This window comes from Phaethon aethereus (genome assembly GCF_964289735.1).
Source record: "Phaethon aethereus genome assembly, chromosome: 6".
Lineage (NCBI taxonomy): Eukaryota > Metazoa > Chordata > Aves > Phaethontiformes > Phaethontidae > Phaethon > Phaethon aethereus.
Window position 1 is genome coordinate 32453532 of NC_138580.1, and position 26716 is coordinate 32480247.

The 26716-nt window shown below is 38.7% G+C and overlaps 1 protein-coding gene across 1 annotated transcript in view; it reads left to right on the top strand.

The window, feature by feature from the left end:
- Positions 1–5545: 5545 nt before the first annotated feature.
- HECW2 (HECT, C2 and WW domain containing E3 ubiquitin protein ligase 2) overlaps positions 5546–26716 on the top strand; it is a gene marked incomplete at its 5' end in the record, with an annotated part of 112171 nt that continues 91000 nt past the window's right edge. The window contains one exon of the mRNA XM_082001609.1: positions 5546–5837. Coding sequence (XP_081857735.1) covers positions 5546–5837 — 292 coding nt within the window. The remainder of the gene's footprint in view (positions 5838–26716) is intronic.

Here is a 26716-nt window from a genome sequence, read left to right on the forward strand (position 1 = left end):
AACTTCTGCCTGATGTAAGGGAGTCACAGTTGGTGGTCTGGAAGATGTAAGCCTTACTCAAGCAGTTAAGGTAATATGAGAGTGACATTTGTTTCCAGGAACGTACAAAAGTGTGTAGGACTGACTTTACAAATGAACTGCACAAAAATACATTGAAATGGTCTAAAGTGGATACTCTCTTACACTCTCCACTCTCAATTAACTGAGCTATTCTCTGGCTAAATAATGTGCTGCATAGACTGTTTTTAAAAAACATATATTTATGCTGACCTATATGCTTTTTCCCTTAGTGAAGATTTTCAGCCAGTCTAAATTATATAGTGGTTTTGTAATCTGAGTTGATGTTTAACATCTGAGCTGAGTCACCGGATTTGAGTCCAAAGGAGACTACAGTTTGCATGCGCACTTTCTCCGTCTTTCCTTTTTTCCCCTCCCTCTCTCCTGTATAGAAACATCCCTGTGAAATTTCAGAAGAGTAATTTTTAGCTTTACTTTAGAACATCAGTATACAGGTTCCAGAAGTAAATTCTGATGCTAGTTGTGATTTCCCAGCATCAAGTTCAGAGGATGAGTTAGCAGATCAAAGGCAGGGTATTCTCAGCATGGTGTACTTTTTTTGTTGTTTTGCCAGTGGTTTGGGCATGGCTCAGAGCAGGGCAACACAGGAAAAGGGCATCTAGACAAAGTTCTGGCGTCTTTTGCTTGGTCTCTGGTTACTCCAGCTTTCTCCACAGATCAAGAGAGGGAGTGATTTTTGGTACGCTGAATTGCTTTTTGGAGGAGCCTCTGACTCTTCCCTGAGGGGACCGGCTGCCTAGCACAGCCGCCTGCCTGGCGTAGGGCACGTAATTTAATCTGGCACTCCCGCAGAGATGGTTTGAATGGAGAAGTCAAACCGTTTCTCTTGGGAGAAAATTTACAAAATGCTGCATCTTTTGAGATGCTTCAGCTGACTATCTTGGCAATTTTCTTGATTAAAAAGGAAATTTGGTTAAACGATCCTGCGCATATAGGTTTGTTTCTAGAAACTAGCAAGTTTATTAAATTCTTTCATCATCATTGCTTCGGGCTAAGGTGCTTGTACTAGTATCCAGTAATTGTCCTATTATGAAAGTCTAGGGGCATTTGTTAGAGGAGAAAGTAAGCAGATCAGCAGAAAAATAAAGTGTTTGTGAATTTAACTTGTCTCTGCACTTCTCAATAGAACAATTTATATTTCAAGACAGTTACTATCCAATTAACTTAAATTTGAATTAAAATAAATTTGAATTTTACTCTACTTAGAAAGAAGTTAACGTGTAAGTACTTAAACTATATCTAAGCCCTGTGTCAGTTACCATGCTAGTTTTTAATAACTTTTCAAGAGCACCCCAAATGAAAGAAATATCCAGAACTGGCTATTCAAGGAAAATCATTGAAAACACATTTACTGCCAAATGTGGAAAATAGAAGAACTGGGGAAACAAGAGAGACCTCTTTCCCTTTTAATCTCTCTGAGATATCCTCAGTGTTCTTGTAATTAAAAAGAAAAACGGTGTCAGAGATGTAATGATGTAATTTTTTTCATGTTTATGACATCTCTCTTTTGCTTCTAACAATCACAGATTCAGTAGGTTTAGAATGATCATGTTTTTTCCTCCAAGATATCCATCACCAGACTTGTTCATAGAATTTACCTACATAATTTATTATTTAAAACATAGAGACCTAACGAGCACTCAGGCGTTCTAGGTAGCAATATTGAACAGCTATGATGATATTATAGCAGAAGGATCTCATCAGTTTTCTGCCTGATGTTGATGCTCAGAACTGTGCAGTTCTGTAGTATAATGGTGGTTATATTTTTGAAATACTGAACTTCATGATCTACTGTAAAAATACTAAATTTCCACTACATGATACAAGTTGATTGATTAATACAGTAAATCATCATAAAGACTTAGGATATAGCTATGGTCTCTTACCATTTACTTACCATTTAAGTAAAGAGGCCCTATTACCCTCTACTTTGTAAACAGTGGAGAAGAATAGAGATCCCAAATACCTGATTTTTCTTGGTTCTTGAATGCTGGGACAGCTTTTACATTCATCTTTGTCTGGGTGACTGAATAGGAAGCATCCAAACATGTTAGCTTAACTCAAATCTGATAAAATGTTAGCTAACAGAGAAAAATCCTAATAATCAAATAGTGAAATACCTTCTGAGAGAAATTCCATTGTGTGGATCGCAGGAAACGTGATGAGTAGAAATTCTTGGAAATATTCCAGGAGAAATAACAAGAAAAAGGGCACCTGGGCAGCAAGATGAAGCTTTTCTCTTATTTCTGTCTGTATAGAAAAGGATGCTTCATGTCAGCTTTATCTGATTTTATTATTTATGTTGTTTTTAATAGATCGAATCTGTATCTCCAGATAGTCGTAGAAGTACTAGAATATAGGCCTGGAAGGAAATTTAAAGAGCTATCAAGTTCATCTCTTTGTCTCTGGCAAAATTGCTTACTGATGAGTACACAGCTAATCGTGGGTACTGTCTTTACAGTATAGTCTGGATGCAAATGCCATTTCAGTGGCACTTAGCAGGACTTGAAGGTGGGAGATTAATTCTTGTCTTCTGTTTCTGGTAGGACGTACATGTTAGTGCACTATTAGTTATGTTATTAATGGCAGACGTCAGGAATTGTTAACCAAATGTCAGATAAGCAATTCCTTTTGTAGGCAGGAAGGTACTGCGTAAGGGTTTCATTCCATCTTCAGACTGAATTTTCAGACTGCAAATAATTAAAGTAGTGTCTCTTTTTCTCCCTTCCATCACTCCTCGTAGTTTGGGTTTTATGGCAATCATATTTTCCCCTTTTACAATATTTCGCTCTTTACCAGTCTCGATTAACCTTCCAGCTTACTGTGAGATGCTACATAGCAGAGTACTGGCCGACACTAGGGCTGCTTTGCAACCTATTTCACTGAATTTAGGAAATACTCTAAAAGTTCACAAGTCCTGAATTTTTTGAAGTATTTTTTCCATAATAGGAGCTCATTTACGTGTGAGTTTAACATGTTCATTGCAAATCGATTTCAATTGCTTTAGGTTACCTGATTTGTTGGGATCATTATTTAAATCACGACTTTGAGATACTTGGATTTTTTAGTAGGATCAGAGAAGTTACCCAGCTTTCAGGTCTGTGCTTTGCTTTACGTTCTGAAACTGTAGTGATGTCTGTGATTCACTGGAGTGATAGTAACAATTAGGACTTAAGAAAATGGACTGTTGCAAAGGAATTAACATTTTTCTCAGGCTGTTCTTATCTCTCAAACTGTGGGATAGTCCTAGCTAGTACATGTTGGTTTTATGTGTCCTTAAACATGGGTGAGTTTGTCCATCTGCCACATACAAATTTTCAGTATGTTCTAACAAGTGCCGGTGCTGCCCCGGGTACAGTGTATGGCGCTGCAGCCGAAGGAAACTTTTTCACCCCTTCTATTACACCTTTGTCTTTAAAGTGTAATCCTCCTGCATGACGCTTATTTTGCAGTGATTTTACTGCTGTAAACCCCCTGTATACAATAGTTCAAAATGACATAAATCTCCAGCTGCGGGAGAAGAAAATTAACTAGATAGCGCTCTGCGAGTCTGTTAATTAACCTCGCCCGATGTCCTGGCGCAGGGGGTGGTGGTACTTGGGCAGGTGTATGTGCTTGCTGGGGCGGGCAGGCTCAGGTGCAGATCGGGGCTCTTCCTGATGAGCGGTGCAGCTCTTTTATTTTAGGACTTAACTCTTAGTGTGTACTGTTGCCCAGATCACAAAATGAAAAAGGGGGACAGAAAAAATGGGGTGGGGGAATCACAGTGACTGGCTGATCCTTCTGTGTTTCACTGGCTTGTAGGGAAGTTGGTGGCTATTTCTTACTTACCCTTCTGGTTTCAAAGTCACCTAGGTTTTCAGATCTATTGAATAATACTCTGCATAGAGAAAAAAGATACTAACTTCCCTGACTCTCATTTAAGAAGACCCTTTGGTATAAAGTTCCCTTTTCATCACTAACACAGCTGTTGGAGGTAGACTCTGTGGGAACATGACAGAGGAGTTGGTGAACCCCGTTGACATCCAGCACCAGAAACAAAACGTTTTGTGTATGCAGCCAAAACATTGTTCACGTCAGGAAAGACTGTCGTGTACTTCGTGAAGTAAATATAGTAATCTACATGTCACTTCTATATATGTAGAATTATGGAACTGAATTTTTGTTTCTTTTCTCTTCTGCAATATTTGATGCTGAACCATGTACAGCGTGTGACGAATTGCATACAACGGGATGAGTTGAACTTTATTTTTCCCCTTTGTTAGTTCTTAATATTTCAAAACATCTCCAATTTAAGAAAAGCTGGAAAATAGCAGAAGAGTTTGTGATACACTGTAAGTGCATACACTGAAATGTTATAAAAAGAAAATTAAAGATGAGTGATAGGAAATAGAAGTGAAGGGAAGAGGCAGTTTTTGAAGATTCATTATGTGGGGAAAGAGGAATGAATTGGAAAAGAAAAATATGAAAATTACTTTTTTTTTTTAAAAAAACATGAGTTTTCTTAATCACAGACTTGGGATCTCCAAGTACTTGTTTTTTCTTTTTAATAGCTAAATGTCTTTTTATCTCTAGAGGCAGCGGTTTCTGTTTAATAAACCAGTTGTTGGACATTTGATTGATAGTGGTAGTGTACTGTAGGTCTAATTGCAATTATAATACTATGGAAGTGACCAACCAATCAATTTGCTTTCCATGGGCTCTACCTAATTCTGTATTGCTTGCTTGAGACAAGGAACATTATAGCAGGTGACACTCAGCACTGTCTGACAATGCTTGGGTTATTTTAAGAGAACAAATATATCTATGTATGATAGCTGAAGGCTATGACACCAAGAAAGCCCAAGAATAATACACAGGTACCTCTTACTTGCTTTTTAATATGAGTACATGCACACATTTTTCTTGTATGTGGTTATTTGTATATATGAAAATAAGGAGATCTTTCCTTATGTCCAGCCTTATTAATATCTTCAACATGTTACTGATTCTGAACATACAGAGCATAGAGAGTATTGTTGGAAACTAACATACCTAAGTGAAAGTACATCATATGCTGCTGTGATTTCTTTAGTGGAAGATGAGTTCATTATCTCTTCACTCTTTAGGCTACTGCCAGACTTAGATTAGCTTTGTTACTGTGGCTGTTCTTGCTTGAATGTTTTGCTTTCTGGCTTATAAATGTTTCATGGTGTGTGGTTAACTCTGAATTTTGTCACAAGTGATGAATGCTTTCCTTTTTTAATATGTAGACACTAAGGTGGCTGCAGTGGTAAAGCAATGAAGTAAAAGATTTTACTCAGTCCGTTTTAGGCCTCTGTAGGAACATTTTTGCACTAATACCTCTGCATTTAATATTTGACTGAGTAACCTGCTGTCTCCCTTTAATATTTTCTATTTTTTTCTTCTTCATGATAGATCTCTGAACAACAACTTTTTCACGTAAATTGACAAAAGTGGAGAAGAGATGGCCAGTTCAGCCCGAGAACATCTGCTCTTTGTGCGACGTCGCAACCCACAGCTACGGTATACACTAAGCCCGGAGAATCTGCAGAGTTTGGCATCTCAGGGCACCATGGCTGAGAACATGAACTTGCAGCGTGCCAACAGCGACACTGATTTAGTGACCTCAGATAGCAGGTCTAGTTTGACAGCCAGTATGTATGAATATACCTTGGGGCAATCTCAGAACCTCATCATTTTCTGGGATATTAAGGAAGAAGTAGACCCGACTGACTGGATAGGACTTTATCACATAGGTGAGTCAGAACCATGTTATAATATTCCTGTGTGTTTATTGCTCTTTTGCCACTTCATATTTCCTTTTCTGATATGTGTTCTGGCACTCCACATAATTAATCTAAAAAAAAAATTGAGTAAGACTGCAGAGAATTACATTGGATTTCTGTTTGCTTTTCTTAGTGCAGTGAACTGTGTAAAAACATGATTCTAATTAATGTAGATCTGGTTCCACAGTGACCTGCTAGAAGATGAAATGCGTTCTTCTTAAACAACAAATGTGCATACAGTTTCCTGTTTTCACCTTTGCTGGTGGCTGGCTTGTTCGGAGTACTGCATTCATCATGTAACTTGACATGTTTACTGTCCAATGTTTATGCAGTTTTTTGACAAGTCAATTCTTCACATTTGGGAAAAGGTATTTTGTATAAGTCCTTGATTTTTTAGAACTGAAATTGTATCAATTCCGAAGGAGTGAGAATTTCTATTAATGAAGAATGCTTGTAGAAGGAAATCCTGTAAAGGGATTCTTTATGTGCTTTTTTGTGCTGTTCAGGATATTTCATAGGAGGGAGCTGGAACGAGTAGCACGCAAGGGCCTGTGGGCGGGGTGTGCATTAGCAAATAATGTAGCTCAAAAGAAATGGATCAGTAGGTCAAAGCAGTTGGTGCTGAGACTCCAGCATCAGCAGCATATTTAGGTTGGGATTTTCCATTGTATTATGTTTAATCAGGTCCTTATATCCAAACATCCGTGCTGTGTGTGTGGTTTGGAGCAGTCCAAAGGACAGTCTTTATGTTCCCACTAGGAACTGGAGCATAGCTAGCGGGTAGCTGTAGTGCCACATGGGGTTTAGTCGTCTTCTTAAGGAATGTGGTTCACGTGCACTGAAATTAGTCTCTGAATTTAACCAGTGCTCAATAGGTGGGACTGATCTGTTGATTTTTTTTTTTTTTTTTTTTTCCCCAAATTGCACTGCTTCTGTAGACCTAATTACTACTGTAGACAGGAACTGTCAGTTCACCCTGGCAAAGCAGGTATAGGAGAGACACTGGTGGAAACAGGTCTGACCACTGGAATTTTGTCTGTGCTGGGACTAAGCTTAGTGCAATGAAACCAATCTCAGTAGGATTTGAGAGAGGTATTTGCTGTGCTAGCTTTTTCCAAGATGTTCATCTCTGCATCACTTAATGATACATGCTGTGGATATGCTGTTTCCAGTTCTCATTTTTTTTTTTGTGTGATATTTCTTTCCAACATTACTGCAGCTCCACAAACGGGACAGTATTGACTTTTGCTGTTCCAGTGCTTACCTGGTTATAAAAGCTGTATTGGAGTTGCTGCATGAGCTACAGAATGAACTGTGGATATGTGCTAACATTTAAGCCACCTAAATGAAACGTCTCCATAATAAACAGAAATTAATCTTCCCGAGAGCATTAGCAGCTGAAGTGTGATCTGTGCTGTAAAATGCACGGACTCTTAAATGGAGCTTAAACATTCTAATTTAAATATGTTGAGACCTTCATCAGAATAAAAGTTTGACATGCCTTCCCATTGTTTTTTTCATGGGTTACAGCACTTCAGGAATGATATTCAAGATGCTAAAGTACAGTGTCTTTCTGTAAAATTCTCATTAGTTCTTATTGTAGGCTATAAGTGATTTTTATCCTACTTTAATGATTAAAAATATTTCTATTTCCAGTCTACTGAGCCCCTAAAGTACAAAACAATGTTAACTCACCACATGGTAAGAATCCTATAAGGAACAGCCAAATTAATGCCGCCTTAGGCCTAAAACCCCCGTCATGCTACTGTGTAATACCAGAGTGTTTTGAGTGTGTTGGGTTTCCTGTTTTCTTGTGAAATGATGAAAGGTCCAGGAACTCCTTCACATTGAGCTCTTGTCTCTGCTGCCACTTGAAATCCATGAGCACTGGTGAGAGTTTTGTTACTGATTTAAAAATAGATCTGAGCAGAGTCTTCAAGACTTGTGGTTTCATCATTCTGAATGATGAAACTGTACATTTTTTACAACAGAGAGGAAAGGATCTATTCAGCCTGATAGGCATGTCTGTCTATCTTTGAATCAATTTTTTGATAAACTCTTTCCAGTATCTAGCGTCTCTAAAAAATGATAACTTTAAAATGACAAGTTAAAAACCTTTCATCTGCATAACTTTTATAGATGTAGCTAAGGTAAGTTAAATCCCATGGGGTATAATCCGGGATTTTCAGTTCTTTGTAACAATTGCCTTGAAGTACCCCCAGTTCCCACTTACTCCTTTGGAAGCTGAGGACACTCACTACTTCTTTTCTCTGGAGAGGGATAAAAGCTCCGCTCTCAAACACGGTATTAATATTCATCACAGTGGCTTGAGGTTATCCATCCTGTTCTTTCTTTAAAATGAAAACCATTTCCCTTACAAAGTCGCTCTCCTCTGGCACTGCCTCCTGAAGGCAGCGGAAATTGTGTTGTGGTCACTAACACAAGACAGTGCTGGAGCTGTGCCAGCCTGGTGCTGTACCTCCAATGTTTCCCCACGTCTTCTAGTAAAGCACCATTTTTCAAGGAGCTAGGAAGAGAAAAAGGCAAGTATTTTGCTCTTTAAAAAAACACATTGCATAACCAAAAGCACAGTCCTTGGACTTTTTTTTTTTTTTTTTAATGTTGGTTTGTACAATTAACTGCCATGAATGCTGGATAAATGTTTTGAGGGCGGACATAAAGTCGTGGTTAGTTCTGTAAGTGAAGAGAAGATGAAATTCTGAAAACGAGCATCATTCTGAGCTCAGGCATTCGTACAGAGAGACCTGGCAAAGTTCTGAAGCAATTCAGGTACGTTTCCACTTCAAACTAATTTCATAGAATACATCCATTATAAAAGGAATTGAAAACGACACACTGGGAAACTGTCTTGCCTCTTCATTCACTAGCGTGCGCTCATTAGTTTTTTTTATCATGAGGAAGCAGTAAGTTCTGTGCTTCTGAGTGTGGTTTTCCTGCATGGTTAAAACTACAGTATCTCACTAGTACCAAACTTAATAGATCCCTTTCTTTTTAAGAGGCTGACTACAAACCACTGTACAAATTCACCCAGACATTTGTTGATGCAGTTGGTCACAAGACTGTCAGTAATCAGAGTCGCTGCCTTTACTAGTAGGTGGTTTGCAGATGATTGGCTTACACTAGGGAGTAGTAGGTAGAGTTTTTTCTAGCGCAGTAGAACTTCAGTTAAATATTTGGCCTGCTAAATGGTTATAAAAACAGATGATATCTTTTTAAAAAGAGAAAAGCCTAATGGGAAAAGCACAGAATCATCTTATTCTGGAGGACTGATTTTTTTTTTTTTTTTTTTTTGAGTGCATGTGGATTTCTTTCCAGACTTCTGTGTTGTGTGTGTTTTTTGTTTTTTTTTTTAAAAAGGGAGGGAAGTCATAAATGAACAAATAGTTTGTAGAAAAGACTGCATATTGCACTAGAATGTCCCCAGGGTGCTCCTCTGCAGTAACTTTTGGTCTTTAGTTTTTAAATGCAAGAAGTTGAACCTAACTGTGAAAAATTCTACATAGTTCTACATATCTAAATTCATGCCTAGTTTTTCTAGAATTTTGTATTTTAAGGAATGTTTTTAGATACATGTGCAAGTTTGCTTGTCTTAGTACCATATGCGAATCTTCCTCTGTTTCATTGCTGTGTACAGCTAAAATGTAATCTGTTTGCTTGTTGAGGGACTGCTTTGTGCAAAGGGTCTTTTTCTTTTCCAGTGTACTCCTAAGGATTACCGGGACAAAAGTGTGTGACAGACACAGCGTATTCTGTGAAGGCAAACAACATTTTTCGTGACTATTTCTTGTTTTGTATTGTCTGAACTTTTTGAAGTGTCACTAGCACTTCTTGAACAGTCTCGTGCCTCAAGTTCTATTGAAGCAGCTTTCTAACTCCAGAGGTGAGATGTGTGGAGAATGTAGATAACACACCTATCAAAGCACAGAAAGGTATCCCAGTGAGACTACATGCAAGGGAGAAATGGTATTTCTGAGTCTTAGCTCTTCTTTAGGTAAAGCTGGCAGTGTTGCGTGAAATGTGAAATTGTCAAATCTGAACCACAGGCTTATTTTGAACTCAGCTTTCAGCTTTGCCTAGAATGGGATTCTCCTTTCTTCTTCAGGACTGGTTATGAGGTTTGTCACTTAAAAGTGACAAGGCATGATGAAATTCAGGGAAGGGGCTTTTTAATAGAGGTGTTGCACCTGTGCTTACTCTGAGGAGTAAAGGCAAATTTTCAGTCTTTCTGTCCTAATGAAAAGAAAGGAAAAATTTTTAAGAGCTAAACTAGGATTTAGACTGAAAACCTTGATCTTTTGAAGTGGTAGAAGACTACAGAATTTAACAAACACTTTTTGCATCCTTTTAGACCTGTTTAGTTTTCTTGTCCAGTACTGACCCAGCTTCTGCTCTGTACATGCATGTTTTAAAAATGTTTGTTCCAAGCAATAATTAAGCTACTGGAGTTTTACAGGCATTTTTTCCTCTAATTAAGGGGGATCTGAACCTTGCTATTGCAAGAGTGGTCAGATTCTGGAGTCATGTTAGTGACTAAGGCTGCACAAAGTATTGGACCTGGCTGGAATCAGAGGAGAAATGGATGTTCGGTTTGAAGGGACTACGGTTTCTTGCTACTGTGCTATTGTAGCAACAGCGTACCAGGACTTCCTTCGGAGGTGAGAACTTTTCAAGATGATGAGCAGGTAGATTTTCCGCTGCTCATGGGATGCTGAGGGAAGTTGAATCTTCATGACCTTTATGGGTTGCCATGAAGTCTCATATTTAAAGAAATCTGAAAGCACAGAGTAAATAATAAAAAGTCAGGAGAGAGAAGCAAACCCTACTTCTGGTTGAAATGAATTAACTGCCATGGCCAAATTGCTCAAGTTGGCCTATTTTTGTCCTAATTTACAGAGTCCTATTTATGAGATGCACGCCCTTATTCTAGAGATCCTTAGCACATTTAAAATGCTGCCTATCAGGGTACATGATATTTATATCAGCTGCTTTTCACAGGCTGCTTGGCTTGTTGTTATACCTACAACATGGATCCACAACAGCATTATAAAAACAAAACAAAAAAAAACTGATGGAAAGTTACATAGGGCAATTTGGATAGGCTATGGGTTTATACTAAGCCTCCTAGGGTAATGGAGTTCGGAGCCTTTCCATTTCAGGTCAGACAAGATTAAAAAGAAAAAAGCTTTCACATAAACTGCCTTTAATACACTTAAAATAATGGCTTATGTTAGACAGAGAGATTATAAAATGTTAAGATACTTTATTCCCAGAAGATTTCTCTGATTTCCATTATAGAAAACATATAAAGTAATAACTTTATTATCTTCCAGAAAAGTCTGACTGTTGATTTGATTTTTTTCCTTCCTGTTTTAGCAACAGGAGTACTTTTCTGTACTTTAAAATCTGAGCAGTACTGTTAATGTTTGTTAACTAGTTACTAGGCATAACAGGATTAAGTTGTGGTTACTCATCATTTTGGCTGTTGCTAAAGTCTGCAAACCGTGTGCTTGACTTTCCGTGTAGAAGTCAGTCTTTACCCAGCTGGCTCCATGGTAGAGTCCTTGCATTAGGCTTCCAGGAGGCTGGTGTTACACTGTTTGTCATCAACCATTGGGGATTTTTTTAATTATGTCATCTGAATATCTAAGCACTGTGGTGTTTTTGTTATCTTCAAAAAATAAACAAAAAGACCAGCTGTGGCTCTGAAGCTCTGAAACCTACCTGTGCGTGTTGAGATGTTGGTGAAACTCCCACTGGAGATGTATGCTTAAATAATATGTATAACAAAGCAAAAGTCATAGCTGACATTAAGTAGGATTACAGGAGAGAACTTGGATTAATGTTGGCCTGCAGCTGGGGCTGATGCTAGTCTGTGTCTTGTCTGGTGTTGATATTTGTGATAAGCAAAAGTATGTTGAAAAAGCTGCCTTGAAATACCTCATATTTAAGGAAGGGCCACCTCTTGAGTGGGCTAATGAAAAGTGAAGGCAGTCTGATACAGGAATTGTATCCTACAGTCATGTGTCGTGAGGCTTACAGTGAGTTAAAAAAAAAATCTGTAACAAACCAAGGGTCTTCCAAGCTTTCCTTCCAGGTACCGCCTTTCAGTCTTATTCTTTCCTTTCTTCCTAGATCCTGACCTACATGCAAAGCTCCTTTTTGCCCAACAGAGAATTTGGTACTTTTTCTTCCTCAGTTGTGAGCTACTCTATTTTGCTCAAAAATCAGTGTATGGACAGCACAATACTTTCTCTTTACTGCAAAAGTTAGAAGACCTGGATAGAAGGTGCTTTCTCTATGTATTTTCATTGCACGCAGCAGATACCTTAAAAGACATGCTCGCTACATTAAAATACGCTCATTATATTTGTTTTAAGAAGAAAAGAATTACTTCCCTGATAAAAAATAAAAATAAACCCTAGAACCTTGTAGTATCGTACGTATGTCTGGAAGAAGTTCAGGCTATCACAGAAAGTGTTGTCAGAACATACAGTGTTTTCGGTTAATTGTGTTTAAGTTTTGAGATACCCCTGACCTGAAAACCAGACAAACGTAGCTGCAGAGAGGATGCTTTCAGCTGTGTTGTCAACGTCCTTCCACTGCAAGAGGTTTTGGCATGACATTTATAATCCCTTGGATAAAAAGCAGTTATCTCCCCACCCTGCCTTTTTGATGCAAGTGCTTGTTCTAGCAGATGGGAAGATGGCAAATACAAACACTGGATACTGGAAACCAATGTACACTTCTGAATTTGTAATACTCCCTTTACCATAACATTGTCTAGTGTTAGCTTGGCGTTTTTTATTTGTTTGGAGGGGGTTGGCTTTCATTTTGATTTTTTTAAAGGATATTTGTTAATCTGTTTTCTATCATCAAACCAATACTATATAGTATTTTCAAAATAATGTGGGAGAAACAGTTATTCCAAATCACTGACAACTGGATTGAAGAAGTAGTTGCATTAATTCATCTATTGATTTGTTTCATTTAAGTAATAGACTATGGATTAATTTTGCATTATGCAGTGTTTGAATTCCTCCTGTAAATTTTTAATGAAGTCTTGGCTTTCTCATCTACACAGATTTACCAGTGACTACAAGAATCTGAATTAATGGGAAAGTGTTGTAAGCTGACTGTTAAATACAGCATGTTAAGGATGACACCAACGTAGTTAAAACCAGTGGCACTTAAAAAGATAAGAAACATGCATACTAGGACTCTGAAACTAGCACTTTATTGTCGGATATGTTTAATAACCATTTAATATATGCTGATATTGGATACACAGGTTCTTAAATTATAACTGCAGGAAGTTACTGAAGGTGCTAATATTGATCTTCATAGTCCTCCTTTCCTAGCAAACCTCATCAAGAGGTGTCTTGTTTGGTAGTTTTGGGTTTTTTTGCAGGGGTGTGTTTGTATGTTTTGTTTTGGTTTGGTGTTTGCTTTTGTTTTGTTTAGGTTGTTTGTTTGTTTGTTTTCCAATGCCTACTGGTTGAGGAACAAAAAAGATCCAGAGAATGGCCAGACCTGACCATCTTAGAGCTCCTCTGGTACTGAAAAATTTTCAGCTGGGTCTGAGTGGTACCCAGCTGTTGTACAATTTGCCAGCTTGGCATGAGAGCTACTGATGTGGGGTGAAGATGCTACAGGAGTGCCATTAAACTGACTATGCTTAGCTGGCGTTTACTCCTTGGGAAAAAACAAAGCTTACAAACATCTGCATTGGCAGCATTTATTGACTCTTTGCCCAGCAGCATCCAAGACTCCGTTGCTCTCACTCTGGTGGGCAGCCAATTCCCAGATGAGCAAATCCCATGCTTCAGAGCTTTGTTTCAAGCTCTGGTCAAACTCTTCACAAGATCTGCCTCCTTTGTCTAGCAGTCATTCAGAGTTCATGTCAAACTGTTCAGGCTTTGGTTGTATTTCGAGTCACCGATTGCTCATTCCATCACTAATATGTCAGTAGTCCTTGAAAGTTTATACAAATTAGTAGGTTCACTGCCCTTATCATTCCTGCCCTGACCTTGGGAATAAATCAATCCTTTATATCCTGATGTGTGGTAATGCAAAAATTACCATAAAATTTCCATAAAAATAACATAGTAATTTCCCATGTTTTGTAGTAAGAAGAGGAAAAGATACAACAAAGATCCTTTACTTTGTCTTGAAGAAGCAAGATGAGTACTATAAAGTGTTAAGTGAATGTAAAGGAGCTTATTTTGAAATTTTACAGAATATATTCAGAATAACTTGCATAGTTGTGGGGATGTATAAACAGATCATAAAGGAAATGAGCAAATAATATTTCTTCTTAAAGCACATATTTAAGAATTCAATTTGAGCTTGATCTTTTGCTGCATGTCACTGTTAATATCAAGCCCTCTTTAACTGTATACAGAAAAAGATTTGATGAATACTGGTCACCAGTTTTCAGTTCTCTGGTTTTCCCTGACAATAATTCTCTCAAATTTGTGCTCTATGAAATGCTTCCTTCCTTGAGAATTTAAACTTTATTTGGTGGTTATAAATTTCATTCACGTGAGCACAGTTGCACTTAGTTGCAGAATAGCAGGCACATACCATTGTCACTGAGATCAATATCCAGTAATGACCTCATAAAAAAGAAAAAAAAGAACATCTTTCTATGTACACTGTAGTTTAATTTGTACATAAAGTTTCATGCATGACAGTTCAGCAGAAGATAACCTACACGGAGAGGGAAAATTCAGCTAGAGAAATTTTTCAACAATTAAAATTCAGCGATGTAAGTCTACAAAGTAGACTTACAGATATGCAGTTGCTTTCGAGATACTGAATAAGGATGCAAAAATCTACCAAAGTCAGCAATGGATAAAATTTAGGAGTTATTGATGGGGTAACACTTCATGTACAGTTAACACCACTTTCTTTGATGTATTCTTTAACTCGTAAATTACTTGAACAACAGATGAAATGATAGCAATGCAATGGAAGTGCATTGTCCACTTTCCTTTAAAAAAACCCAAACCTAACACAACTATGATCTGGTTTTGGCAAGTAAAATCAAAGACAGCCCACCTGACATCAGTGGCATTTCACCAAATGATGTGGATAGCTTTGACCTGTGTTGTCCATTCAGCTAGATATTCCATCATTAGGACATAAGATCTCGATTTTGAAAAGCAGTCCTAATTACAGCACACTTACTTGAGTACATTTCTTCTCTCCTACTCAAGCAGTTAGATAAAAATCACTGTATTTGGTGCTGTTTACTGCCCATTGACTGAGCAGCGCTAAGGTGGCAGAGCATTTACTTTCCCAAGGATACAACCAGCTCTATGCCGATTTAGCATCTGGAAAGGGACGAGGGGGGGCAGCAACGGGGAACCTGCAGGAATGTGTAACCAGGAGAGTGAGAGGGACTGTCCCTTTGGCAGTAATTTGCCACTTGACCTGCTCAGCTGCAATATGCAGCAGTGACCCCAGCAGAAAGGGTGTGATGGGATGTGATTTGTAGGCTGCTGTAATAGGAGTGCAAGACTGATTGCGCTTTTCATAATTACTTATGTGCTGGATTCACTTGTATTGCTGGGCGTAGCTGAATTGGTGGGCCTTGGTTTCTAGTTGCATTTAATTCTAGGTTCTGTTCTTTGCTTGCAGGGTCCCAGGGACTGCTTTTTAAAAATACTCTGCTAGGAATTTGAAAGAAATCATGGGAATGTTGTTATCTATCTGTCGTTGCTTTCAAGATATCAACACAAAATAATAAAGATTCTTTGCCTTCATTAGTCTACATGGTGTTGTAGTCCTTTTTTGCTGTTGCATGTTAACACTGTGAGAGAAGAAGCTTTTTACTTCTGAGATTTCATGCTAGAAAATTAAATAAACAAGACATTTATCTCATTTTTTTTGGCTGCTAGTAATGATTTTAATATAATTGGCTTTGATTTTTGGCACTAGTAAAATGATACTGCTTCTAAAGAATTGCAGTATGACCTTTGTGTTTCTTTTAGCTTTGGTCTCATCCAGTTCAAGCTGCAGAGCCATTTAGTACTTGTCAAAAGCAGTGTTTGACCTTCATCTGCTCTCGGATATCTTCATGATATGAGCTTAAAGATTTGCATCTAGAAGTAACTATATCGGCATCCTTTTTGTTTAATAGGTAAATATGAACCCTGAAGAAATAATCCATCTCACAAATCACAGAATCATTAAGGTTGGAAAAGACCTTTAAGATCATCAAGTCCAACCATCAATCCAACACCACCATGCCCACTAAACCATACCCTGAAATTCCATGTCTACGCATTTTTTGAATACTTCCAGTGATGGTGACTCCACCACCTCCCTGGGCAGCCTGTTCCAATGTTTGATCACTATCACAGTAAAGAAATTTTTCCTAATATCGAGTCTAAACCTCCCCTGGCACAACTAATCTCATTACAAAATTAATAAAGCACATGTGTGAAAATGTATGGGGGGGAAAAAGGTCATTTCATTACTCTGAATGTGATACGGTAGTGCTGAAGACAGGTTAGCAGTTTTTGTGGTTACTATGGGAAAACTCTGTTTATCCTGTCAGTGCATTACTCTGGAGTTAATTTACCCTGGAAATTCTAAATTCTCTTCTGCTGAAGTAGATTGCAAAGATCCTGGGAAATCTTCCAACCTCCTTTTTTCACTGTTCTGCATCTATTGCATGAGAGGTAATGAAGAATAGATTAGTAAGGTGCCATTGCTGGGATAATGTCTTTTTACTTAGCAATGCTGTGCAGTTAGACATAGCTAATTAAGACTTTGTCATAAAATACCATTTTAATTTCCAGTGGAAGACCATCTTCCGTTTAGCTAGGTCATGATCCAGCATATTACTTTGAGGTAGGTTATTTGGTACTCAAGAATATTTACTAACGTCTTGGTAATCTTGTAGATATGTACTCACCAGAAACTCCAGTTACTGTGAACAAATTGAAGCTATGTTTGTTTGGGTAGTTGGATATGAAGTACATTAGTTTCAGCCAAATGCAGTTTTTAAATTAGAGTGGTGTGATTCATTTAGGATGAGAAAAACCTGTTAAAAGTATTTGATTTAAAAGTAGTGGAGCAGGACAGACTTGCTCTTTAGAGGTCGCACTTACTCTTCAAGGATCTGAATTACTACTTAGCATTACTCCAATTTTCTTTTTGCTCAGACAAAGGTTGAACAATTTCATTCTGAAAATTATCTTTCTGCTGATAAGCTACATAACCTGGAAAAAGTATTTGAATTTTTTTTAGGGACACATTGGCTTGCACTGAGTGTGATTATTTTTTATTCCCCCTACCTTTTCCCTCCAAATCCCATTTCTGCTCCTTCTGCCCAGTTTCTTTCATGGAAGGTTCTGTGGAGGTATGTCAAAATTTAGGTTTATGACATTCTGGGGACTGTGAGCAATGAAACATAAAAGCTAATTTGAAGTAGGAAATGATGAAATTATTATTTTATTTATATCCCCCCCTCCCTTTTTTTTTTTTTAGTTTTGCTTCTGTTGGTTTAGTGAGTCTGTATACACCATGTCACTCGGTCTCTCTCTTTACTTTCTCCTATTTTTATACTATATTTCTTGTGTTAAGGTGAGGGGGAGTCTGAATGGGAAAAATCATTAAGATGTTCAAGAAGTTGCCCTAGAGGAAACTAACACCTCCTCCCTCAAAAATCCCACTGATCTTTGGTGTAGTTTTTGCTTGCATCTAATTTGGTTGTAGTTTTCCTTTGGATACTTGCTGATCTGACTTAGTGTGAAGCTGACTGACTGCTTTGTCTAGTGGGACATGGCAGGAGGCAGCGTGGGGCAGCTCTTCCATCTGATCTCCATCTGATCCAGCAGACAGATCTGCTGATCGGTCAGTGTAACCATTAGCTGCAACGTGAAACTATGTCATTAGAAGAGCAGTTGGATCTTGGCTTTCCTGTAGGACATAAAAGCTTTAAAACAATGAAATATTTCTGGATGTTGGGATTGGCCTGCTGAACTTGTGAATGATGTATGAGTTGGTGGATTGCAAAGGGGCATGCTAAGGTTTGGAAACATCTATGTTTGCCAGACCAGGTATACGTGACAAAATGCATACAGGGATCAAGGGATATTCTGATACAGAGAAGTCATCAAATAGAAAAATTAAGTCTAAGGCCATCAGCTGGACAGACTGAACAGACACTGATCCAAACTGTAAATGCTGTCAAGAGTAATGGAAAAAATGAGAATGTGGCACAGAGATTCTATTGTCGTGATCGAATGTGTCTGAAGAGTGACTTTGTGCTGCAAACTCAGGGTGCAGTTTCCCTCCGTTGTGAGAGCCCCAGTTGATCATGTCTCTAAGAGTGGGGTGGCATTCATGAGATAGCATCAGCGGCCAGTTCTAAGAGGCAAACGTGTTCTGGGAGGTGCAGTACCATGTCTGTACCATGCTGCATTTCCAAAAGCTGTATGTGCATATGGAGTGAGCTTCCCAAGCGAAAGAAGAAGCTTAGCACCTTTACTAGCCCAGCACATGTACATATGTCATCACTTGGAAAAAATCTAGCCAAAGGCATCTATTTAGCATTGTCATGCTGCTAAATTCATGTCTAGTAGGCAATGGCATAGAAAAGTTTTAATGAAAAATTGCCTTTATTCACTTAATGACTGAGAATACCCAAAATATTTGTCGCACTTTTCGTGCTTTATAGTATGTCAGAATCCAAAGAAAGGCAAAGGCAATTTGTAATAACTACTATTTCATGAAACCCTTATTGTTTGGCAAGTGGATTTTCATTTGTTCCTGTCATGATTTCAGATATTCATAAACGTGAAACACTGGGGATGAGTGGTTCTCGGAAAGGCTGTAAGGTCTTTGCTTTTGTTTTCAAAGAGTTGAGCTTTTCCAAGATCATGCACTTGATTACATCACTGGAGACCTTTGAAGGTAGGGAGTTCTTGTTTGCTTGTCCCTGGGTGACCACTTCCAGGCAGCCAGCATCCCCAGAGCTCTGTGATGAGGTGATTCTGTGACGCATTATGGATCTCACTGAAGAGGCTTCATCTTGGGGTGTAGAGTTTGACCCTATGCCCTGGGGGTAAGCACCACAGATCTGCAGTAAATTTCTCATGAGGCATAATGGCAGAAATATTTTTAATTTAAATACTGGGGAGATTCACTAAACTATTTCAGTGGAGTTTTTTTTGTCGGGAAAAAAAAACACCAACAAAAACCATAGTACATAGTATTTGCCTTTAAAGTGGTCGTAAGGAGCCTTATGATGATGGGAAACAACCATTGTATTTCACAGAAAGTATTTCATGTTCTTTTAGAACTTCCTCCTGCTCATTTCTTTAGAAATCCAAGACTGACTTATCTTATTGTGTGGGTATTGGATGAATTTCTTCCAGGATGTGTTGGCTCATTTCCTTGAGTACTTTTAAATTTTCTGATTTTTTTTCAGTCACAACAGATAGCTGAAAAAGCTTTAAGGAAATGAGTCAACCTCCTGAAATAAATTGCTTACTGAATAGAGGATACTGTGTTTGAAATCATAGACACCCTTGATAGTTCTGTGGATGCTAATTTACAGATATTCTCTGAAAATCTATTATATATACTCCATGTTCCAAAAGGATTTGGGAGAAAATATCCCAAAAGAGCACCTGAGCTCTGCTGTTAGAAATGTAGGGCATGTTTTCAGACTCCTAGGTATCAGCGCAAGAGAGGTGCGGATTGGGACGTGACAGGCAGAATCTCTAATGCAAAATCAAGGATGTCACCAAACTTGTGTGTAGATTAAGAGGAGTAATGTAAAGATGCTGAGTTGAGGACTACCAAGCTTTCTTAAAATAGCATCATGAAATCTGAAGTCTGCATAGGCAATATGTTTCTCTCCTTATTTCGTCACTCACGAACAATTTGCATTCTGACTTGCGGGAGCCCTTTCTGATGCTGTCCTGCGTGTCCTGCTATTGCATAAAGCAGCCGCATTTGTTCTGTGAGGAAAGGCCCACCACCTGGTCTCCCTCCCTTCAGGGCCGCAAGAGTGCCAGCAGGGAGTTGCTCTGCGTGGGACTTTGCTGAGTCACTGACTGGAATCCTACATAATTTAAAAATAAGTAAGAGGACACCATTTTTGTAACATATATGTCTTACACAGTATGTAGGCAAGGCTTCGGGATTTTCTTAGCTTCTGAAGAGTTACGCAGCAACTCAGGGACAGAAATGAGGAAGCCAGCATCAAACATGGTGATTTGGGATTTTCTCTCTAATGAGCCAAACTAAAAGTAATACCAGATGATCCTGAATCTTTAAGAGGTTTGACATCTGGATCTGGATCTGAACCTTGAACTTGGATGCAGCAGTAATTAGCCAGCTTGCCCTGCTTTAGTGAATTACACAGAAAGTCGCTGATGCAACCAGTAAATACCACATCTCCAAACAGATGCCATGCACTGTCAGCTTTTCAGGCACGCTGGAAGAACCTGAACACATGTAGATCACAACAGAGAGAAGAAAGCGCAGAGTAGCTGCGATGGAGTTAACCTTGTTGCTATGTAAAGCGTCTAAAAAGAGTGAGGGTTGGATAAATGCAGGTACGAAATGAATATCCAACTGCGATGCTCTAGCTAAAGGTTCCCCCTTCACCCCGCCCTGCAAAGGGAGGGAGTCAGAAGATGGTGCAGGCCTCTGCCTCTGGTTTTCTAGTTGTTGTCAGTGTTTGTCCATGATTTGCAGTCATGAGCAATTGACTTGCTACATTTCTCTTGTTGGAGCATTAAGTTTTGGCCACGGTAGTTTAATACTTCGACTTAGAACCTTTTTAATACGACCTTTAGGAGTGAAGCAGCAGCGTGTGTTAGGAGTTGGAGCTGCAAGTTCCACAGTGGTTTTGTCCTGGTGTTCAATGCAGCTGGAACGTTTTCTGAAGGAGGAGCACAGGTATTTCTTAGTTATTCTGAAGAGGGTGAAATTGGAACCAACCAACCAAAAACCCCAAAAAGCAACTCTGATCATGAGCAGTTGTAAGGCAGTCCCAATTCACAGTGGTGAGGATTTAGGATAGCAATGGCTTTTTTCCCTTCTTTTTTTGATACTTACAAAAGAGTGTCATGTGGTATATCTGTTACAGTTTTTCTCCCAAGTCCTTATAATTGTTTCCAACTCTCTACGCTTTCCTGGTATAAAATCTGACTACTTAATTTTGTAATTATTTTTTTATTTAATAATTTCCTGTTCTTGTGGAGGGGTCAAGGTCGGTGCTCTGCAGCCGTGTGGCGAGGGAACAGGTGCTACGTTCCTCTTGGCAAAATGGCAGAACAGTCATGGTTATTAAAAAAAAAAAAAAAAAAATCCAACCCCCCCCTAAAAAAAAGTATTGCATTAGTAGAAGTGTCCCTGTTGAAGAATCTGAGGAAATTATTGATTGCAGTGTATTTGGCAGGAATATGGGAAGGTAAAGCAGCACTTGCCACAAGATTGACTTGCAGGTCAGCGTACATACCTGCTTGCAGCTCCAGGTTGAGGCATAGGGGATAGTATCCAGATTGTGGTGGAGAAAATGAGCAAAAGTAGGTGGCTACAGCCACCATGACAAACTGCCAGCACATTGTGACAAAATGGGTTTGGTCTCCTCAGCAAAGAACTGACAAAAACTTGTGAATTTCTGTCAAGTAACCAAGCCCCAAACTGCAGTCCAAGGGAACCTGAATCAGGTCAGGGACAGTACGAGAATGCAGGCACCGAGATAGAAGTGAACAAATTAGATTTCCTGTGCCTGTATACCTTGCAAAAATAGCATCTTTGAAAGTGTATGTGCAAATTTAGAATGTGCTGTGCTCCTGAACTATTTCTGTCTTACCCTCTGTCTGCTTGAATATTCATACAATATATAACCCCACTATATTGGTCGGTGGAAATGACAGAAAAAAAACCATGATGTGCTTCTGAAAAGTGAACTGGGTCAGACTTCAATCATATGCTCATCCAAAAAACCCTTCTCCTGGTGTCTACAGTGTTTCCTTAATCATGCTGTTAAATTACACAATGTCAGCATGCTAATGCCAGATCCCAAAATGGCATAGTCTGTGTTTGCAAGTAATCAATGACACACAATATAAAATTATACAAAAATGCAGAAACCACAGCGCGGCTGAAAATTATGCCCCAGGGACTCAGTTCACAAATTGTATTAACAAAGTTTTCGGGATCAGAGCTTGCTCTATGAAATTGTGCATACTTAGCTGTAATATAACCAATCTGAACAGGATTTTTTATTGTTGAGGAAAGCATTTTTATATCTTTTTAAAGCCATAGGTTTCTTTTTTCTTGTTTTCGTATATTGCATGCCTGCTTCTTGGAAGTTGTGACGTGAATTGAGGATTAGAAGTGCAAGCTCTTGCTGAATGACACTACTTGAGTAGTGCTGGTTGTTGTCATTTACCAATAAGGGAATAATACATGTCTTTGGGAACATCTGAAATATTTTATTTCAGGTGCAATATTAGTAGTAAATGCATAAAGATGATGTTTCACTTCTTACAGCTTTGCTGGGCTTCATGATGAACTCAGATTATCCTATATAATGTATTCATTCTGCTAATTATTAATAGCCATATCGAATCTAAAGTGAATCCTTACATCAAAAGCAGGAGGTAGGTAAAAGGAGGAATCTGGTCAGAGCTAGGAGTATGAAATACTTCTTGCAATAGTAAAGCATCTCAACACATTTGAAGTCAAATAATAGCAATGGCCTCAATAATTTTACAAATGCAATGTTTAGGTCTACTTTCATGCCAGTTCCGAACAAAGTTTTTGGAATAAACTTCTTTCAGGTGAAGAGACTATAAAGACCTTGGAAGAGTTTTTCAGCAATGGAAAAATCTACAAGATGAGGAGCCTGCCATTAGATCTTGCCATCATGAGGGACCGAGGGGGAGGTGGAAAGTATAGCTGGCCAGGAAAATAAGTGTTAATGGTGACAAAGGTATTGAAGGATAGTGATTCAGCATATTCCTTTAATAGCCTTTCTTAGCGCACTGCTTGCATGGATGTGCTCTCTTTATGCTGATCTATTATTCCTCTTTATTTGTAGGTTTTCCACAGCATTATTTATCAGCCATTTGGATGCCTCAGCAAACATATACGTAAATAAAATAGGAGGAGGTTACTGTTTACTTAAGCTAGAGGTTATGAGATTTGTAGAACGGAAAGAAGAAGTTGCTTATGCAGAGATATCCACAATATCATAGTTAATGGGCTCACTCTTTAATAGAGGCATGAGAGGGAACCATTGATGCCTGTTTCTCCCTTGGGTTAGAACGTGTATTCTCGGGCCGTTTCCTCTTTTTGTTAGTGGGTTTTACATTTGGTTTAGATTACTGAAAAGTTGAAGTATGACAAAAGGCTATTGTTTAATTATAAATATTTTTCTATATTCCAAACCAGCAAGCTCTCTGACTTTCTAATAAATTCCCTAAGAAACCTGTTACTGTCAGATAACAACAATAGACTAGTTTGCATTCCTGCTTAAACAGCTCATAGTATTGAAGGTAAACTTAAAAAATAACAGCTGCTAAGGGAATATTAAATCCCACAAGATCCTTACAGGATGTGTGCTGCAGAGACATATTTTATAGACAAGTTTTAGAAACTAGAAGGATTTCTAAAAGGCGGTGAGAAATCACTTGGAACTGGCAAGGAAAAAACAATTTTTAGAAATGTTTCTGTATTAGACATGGAAATGGACTTGAACATTGAGAATGAAATGTCAGCTGATATTGTGGCTGTCAGAAGGCTGGAACAGATTAAGAATATTGACCAGCCAATGTCAGAAGCTGCAAGCAATAACCAAGTGCAATCAAAAGCGAAGCTGAGGAGTCTGGAGGCAGTCTTTCCTCTCCTTTCAGTGATGAGTCAAGTTGTCTCCACCCAGTGTTGAAGGATGCCACATTGCTGGAAATCCAGAGATATTTGTACCATCACAGTAGTTCCAGGGTTCAAACCATCAACCATTTGAGAAGACAAAACCCAAACTAACCTCCTGGATCCCTAGATGTCAACAGCTGTATGTAGGAAAACTCTTTTTTCTGGGCATTTTATCTGTTCTGTGGGTATACTACTGTTACCGAAAAAGTTGGCAAGAAAACCCTCTAACACTTAGTTTGAAATTTTAGAAGGCAGGCATTCTTTATTGCAGTGCTGGATGCATGGGGGATCGCTCCACCTAACATGCATACCCTGAAACAAAAGTTCATCCTTATATATCTTAAAGACACGAATATTCACACATTTTCCTAGAAATCTCCACCTCCCTGCCTATCTGCTACATTTATATAATGCTGTGTTGCAGAACTACACTATGCATGTGCGAGGGTCTCCGCTGGTCGTCAGTGGTCATTTGTGGAGTTATCCCCCTACTCCTTTTTCCCTTTTACGGTCACAGGTCTCCTGAGGATGGTTTCTTCTCCTTGGAAGTTTCCCCCTTCTGTTGTTCAGCCAAGCAATCCTTTCTTATCATCTTTGTTTGAGCACTCCTGCTAGGATGTTTCTGTTCTCAAGGTTAAAATATCTTCTCTGTATGCATTAATTTCTCAGTTCTTGCTCTGAACTCTTTTGTTTTGATTTCATGAGGCCTCTTGGTTAGCATTGAGGCAAGTATAGCTTAAGAACTATGAGAGTAGGCTGTTAAACATAATCACACAGTTACTAGGCTAAAGAAATCTGTACAAAAGTTAAGCTAATTGTGTAATCGGTAACCCTCCAGAAAGTACACAAATGTATCACTACATCTAGAGCTTCTTGTTTTAGCCCTTTGTCCTGGGCAATAAATAAAATTTTCACACACACACACAAATGCAACCAAAACCCACCCACCCAACCAACCAAATGAACATCAAGTAAAACAAGGGCTGAAAATGCAGGAGTGGTTAAGTGGTTAAATGAACCTCCACAGGGCCCTGGAGAAGTGCGTTTGGCACTGACTTTGCTCCTTGCTGGCTCATTCCAGGAAAGAAAATAGAGCTTTGGAAAGCCTGGAGGTGGTACTTACTGTCAAAAGCAAAATAAAACTGCCCAACTAGTTGGCCGTAAAAGCGGCCAATAGATCATCGATTGCAAAGGCTGGTTCAGCTCTTTGGGTGATGCTGGCTCTGTGGCTCAGAATGTTTTGTGCTCTGAGTTTCGCGCCCTTGCTAATGATAAATTCATCTTTTTAAAATAAAAATCTTACAGGAAACCTTCAGTGATTGCTGATTGAAATTTTTGTCTGCACAAATAGCCACTTGTCATAACTGGTGGAGGGTATGCATATGTGGGCAGTTAAAACACTTAATTCGTTTTCGTGGTTACACTCATTCTCCTCCGTGGCCAACAGCAGAACATGCCATCTGGCAAGGGAGCATCTCCTTCCCGTTACCTGCCTGAGAGCTCCTCGCAAACGAGATTTCAGCTCATTAGCATACTTTGTGCCCTTATGGGTATTTAAGAAGGAATACATACCTTTTCTCTCTTGTACTTTCTTCTGAGTTGCATATTATTTGGTCAGCTCTAGAAAAGAAATATATTTACCGGACTTAGCCTTTTTGTTTGCTTGCAGTCTGCATATATACAAATAAAGATTTTTCTGAATTTATTCAGAATTATTATATATACCTAATGAAGCTACTTGGGCCTGCAGCTCTCACTGAAAGTTGTGACATGAATTGAGAATTAGAAGTGCAAGCTCTTGCTGAATGACACAGCTCTTGTTGCTGATGGGTTCCTTTATTTTGAAGCGTGAACACTGTGAAGTTACTTTTTAGGTGTAGCTGCTTATGGTTGGTTGCTGTTTGTATCTCTGCAGTGCCTGCAAAGTCTTGTCAGTCAAGGTGTTGCACATACAGCAGGTGACAGTTCCTGATGTGAACTGATTGAGCTCATCCTTTGTGCTGTATGAATACTTTCCAGCACTTGCTAAAATGTAAATATTTCTGCTAGTAATATGCCTGTTAGAGTATGAATGGGGGAAAAAGCACATCAAGTGGATAGTGCGCCAGTGAATTCAGGTAGGTTTTTGTAGAAGGTAATTGCAGAAATTGAGGAATTTCTGTCACTTGAGTAAGTTAGAATGGTGCTTTTAAAAATACTGCTAATTACTGTGATCAATAACTAGTTTTGGCCTTCCAGCAGTTTTGAGGATCATCTGTCAGGTGAGGTTTTTGACTTGATAAATTTCTTAACCTGAAAACTTTCTAAATAAATTATAGTTTCTTACAATATATCATCATCTCAGTATTAGGAACAGAGGATGAAAAAGGAAATAAGCACAATACTTGTCAAAAAGTGTTTGCAGAATTTATGTGAATTTTTAAAATGCTTGCATATCGTTATTAAGTTGTAGGGCATGGGAAATAGGATGGCTGCTGGTAATTAGGGCAGGAAGTTTTGTAATTTGTTATACAGGTAGTAACAGGTGATGCTTTCCTTAGGTACTTCTTAGGGCACCTATCTTAGCAGTGGCAGGGTTTCTGATAATAACGTACCTGTACTACTGTAAATCCTGTATAAAGTGGGGTAGTTTCTTCTACTGTATGAGTCACTGGAGGAAAAAGGAAAAGGGAGCAGAGGATGGGAAAAAAGGAAAGAAAGAAACTAGAAAACGTTCTGAGCAAACCTACAAGTTGGTAAGAGCAAATATGCTGGTAATAAATGTACTCTGCTTCATGGGTAGCCAGCATGAGGCATACTGCAAAATGTAAGCTGGAGGAAATGGTGAGTACTCAAGCCTAATGTTTCAGTAAGTTTTGGTGGACAATTGCCAAGTACTTGTTTGCTGGTATGTGATTTTAAAATTTCATAAACATAAA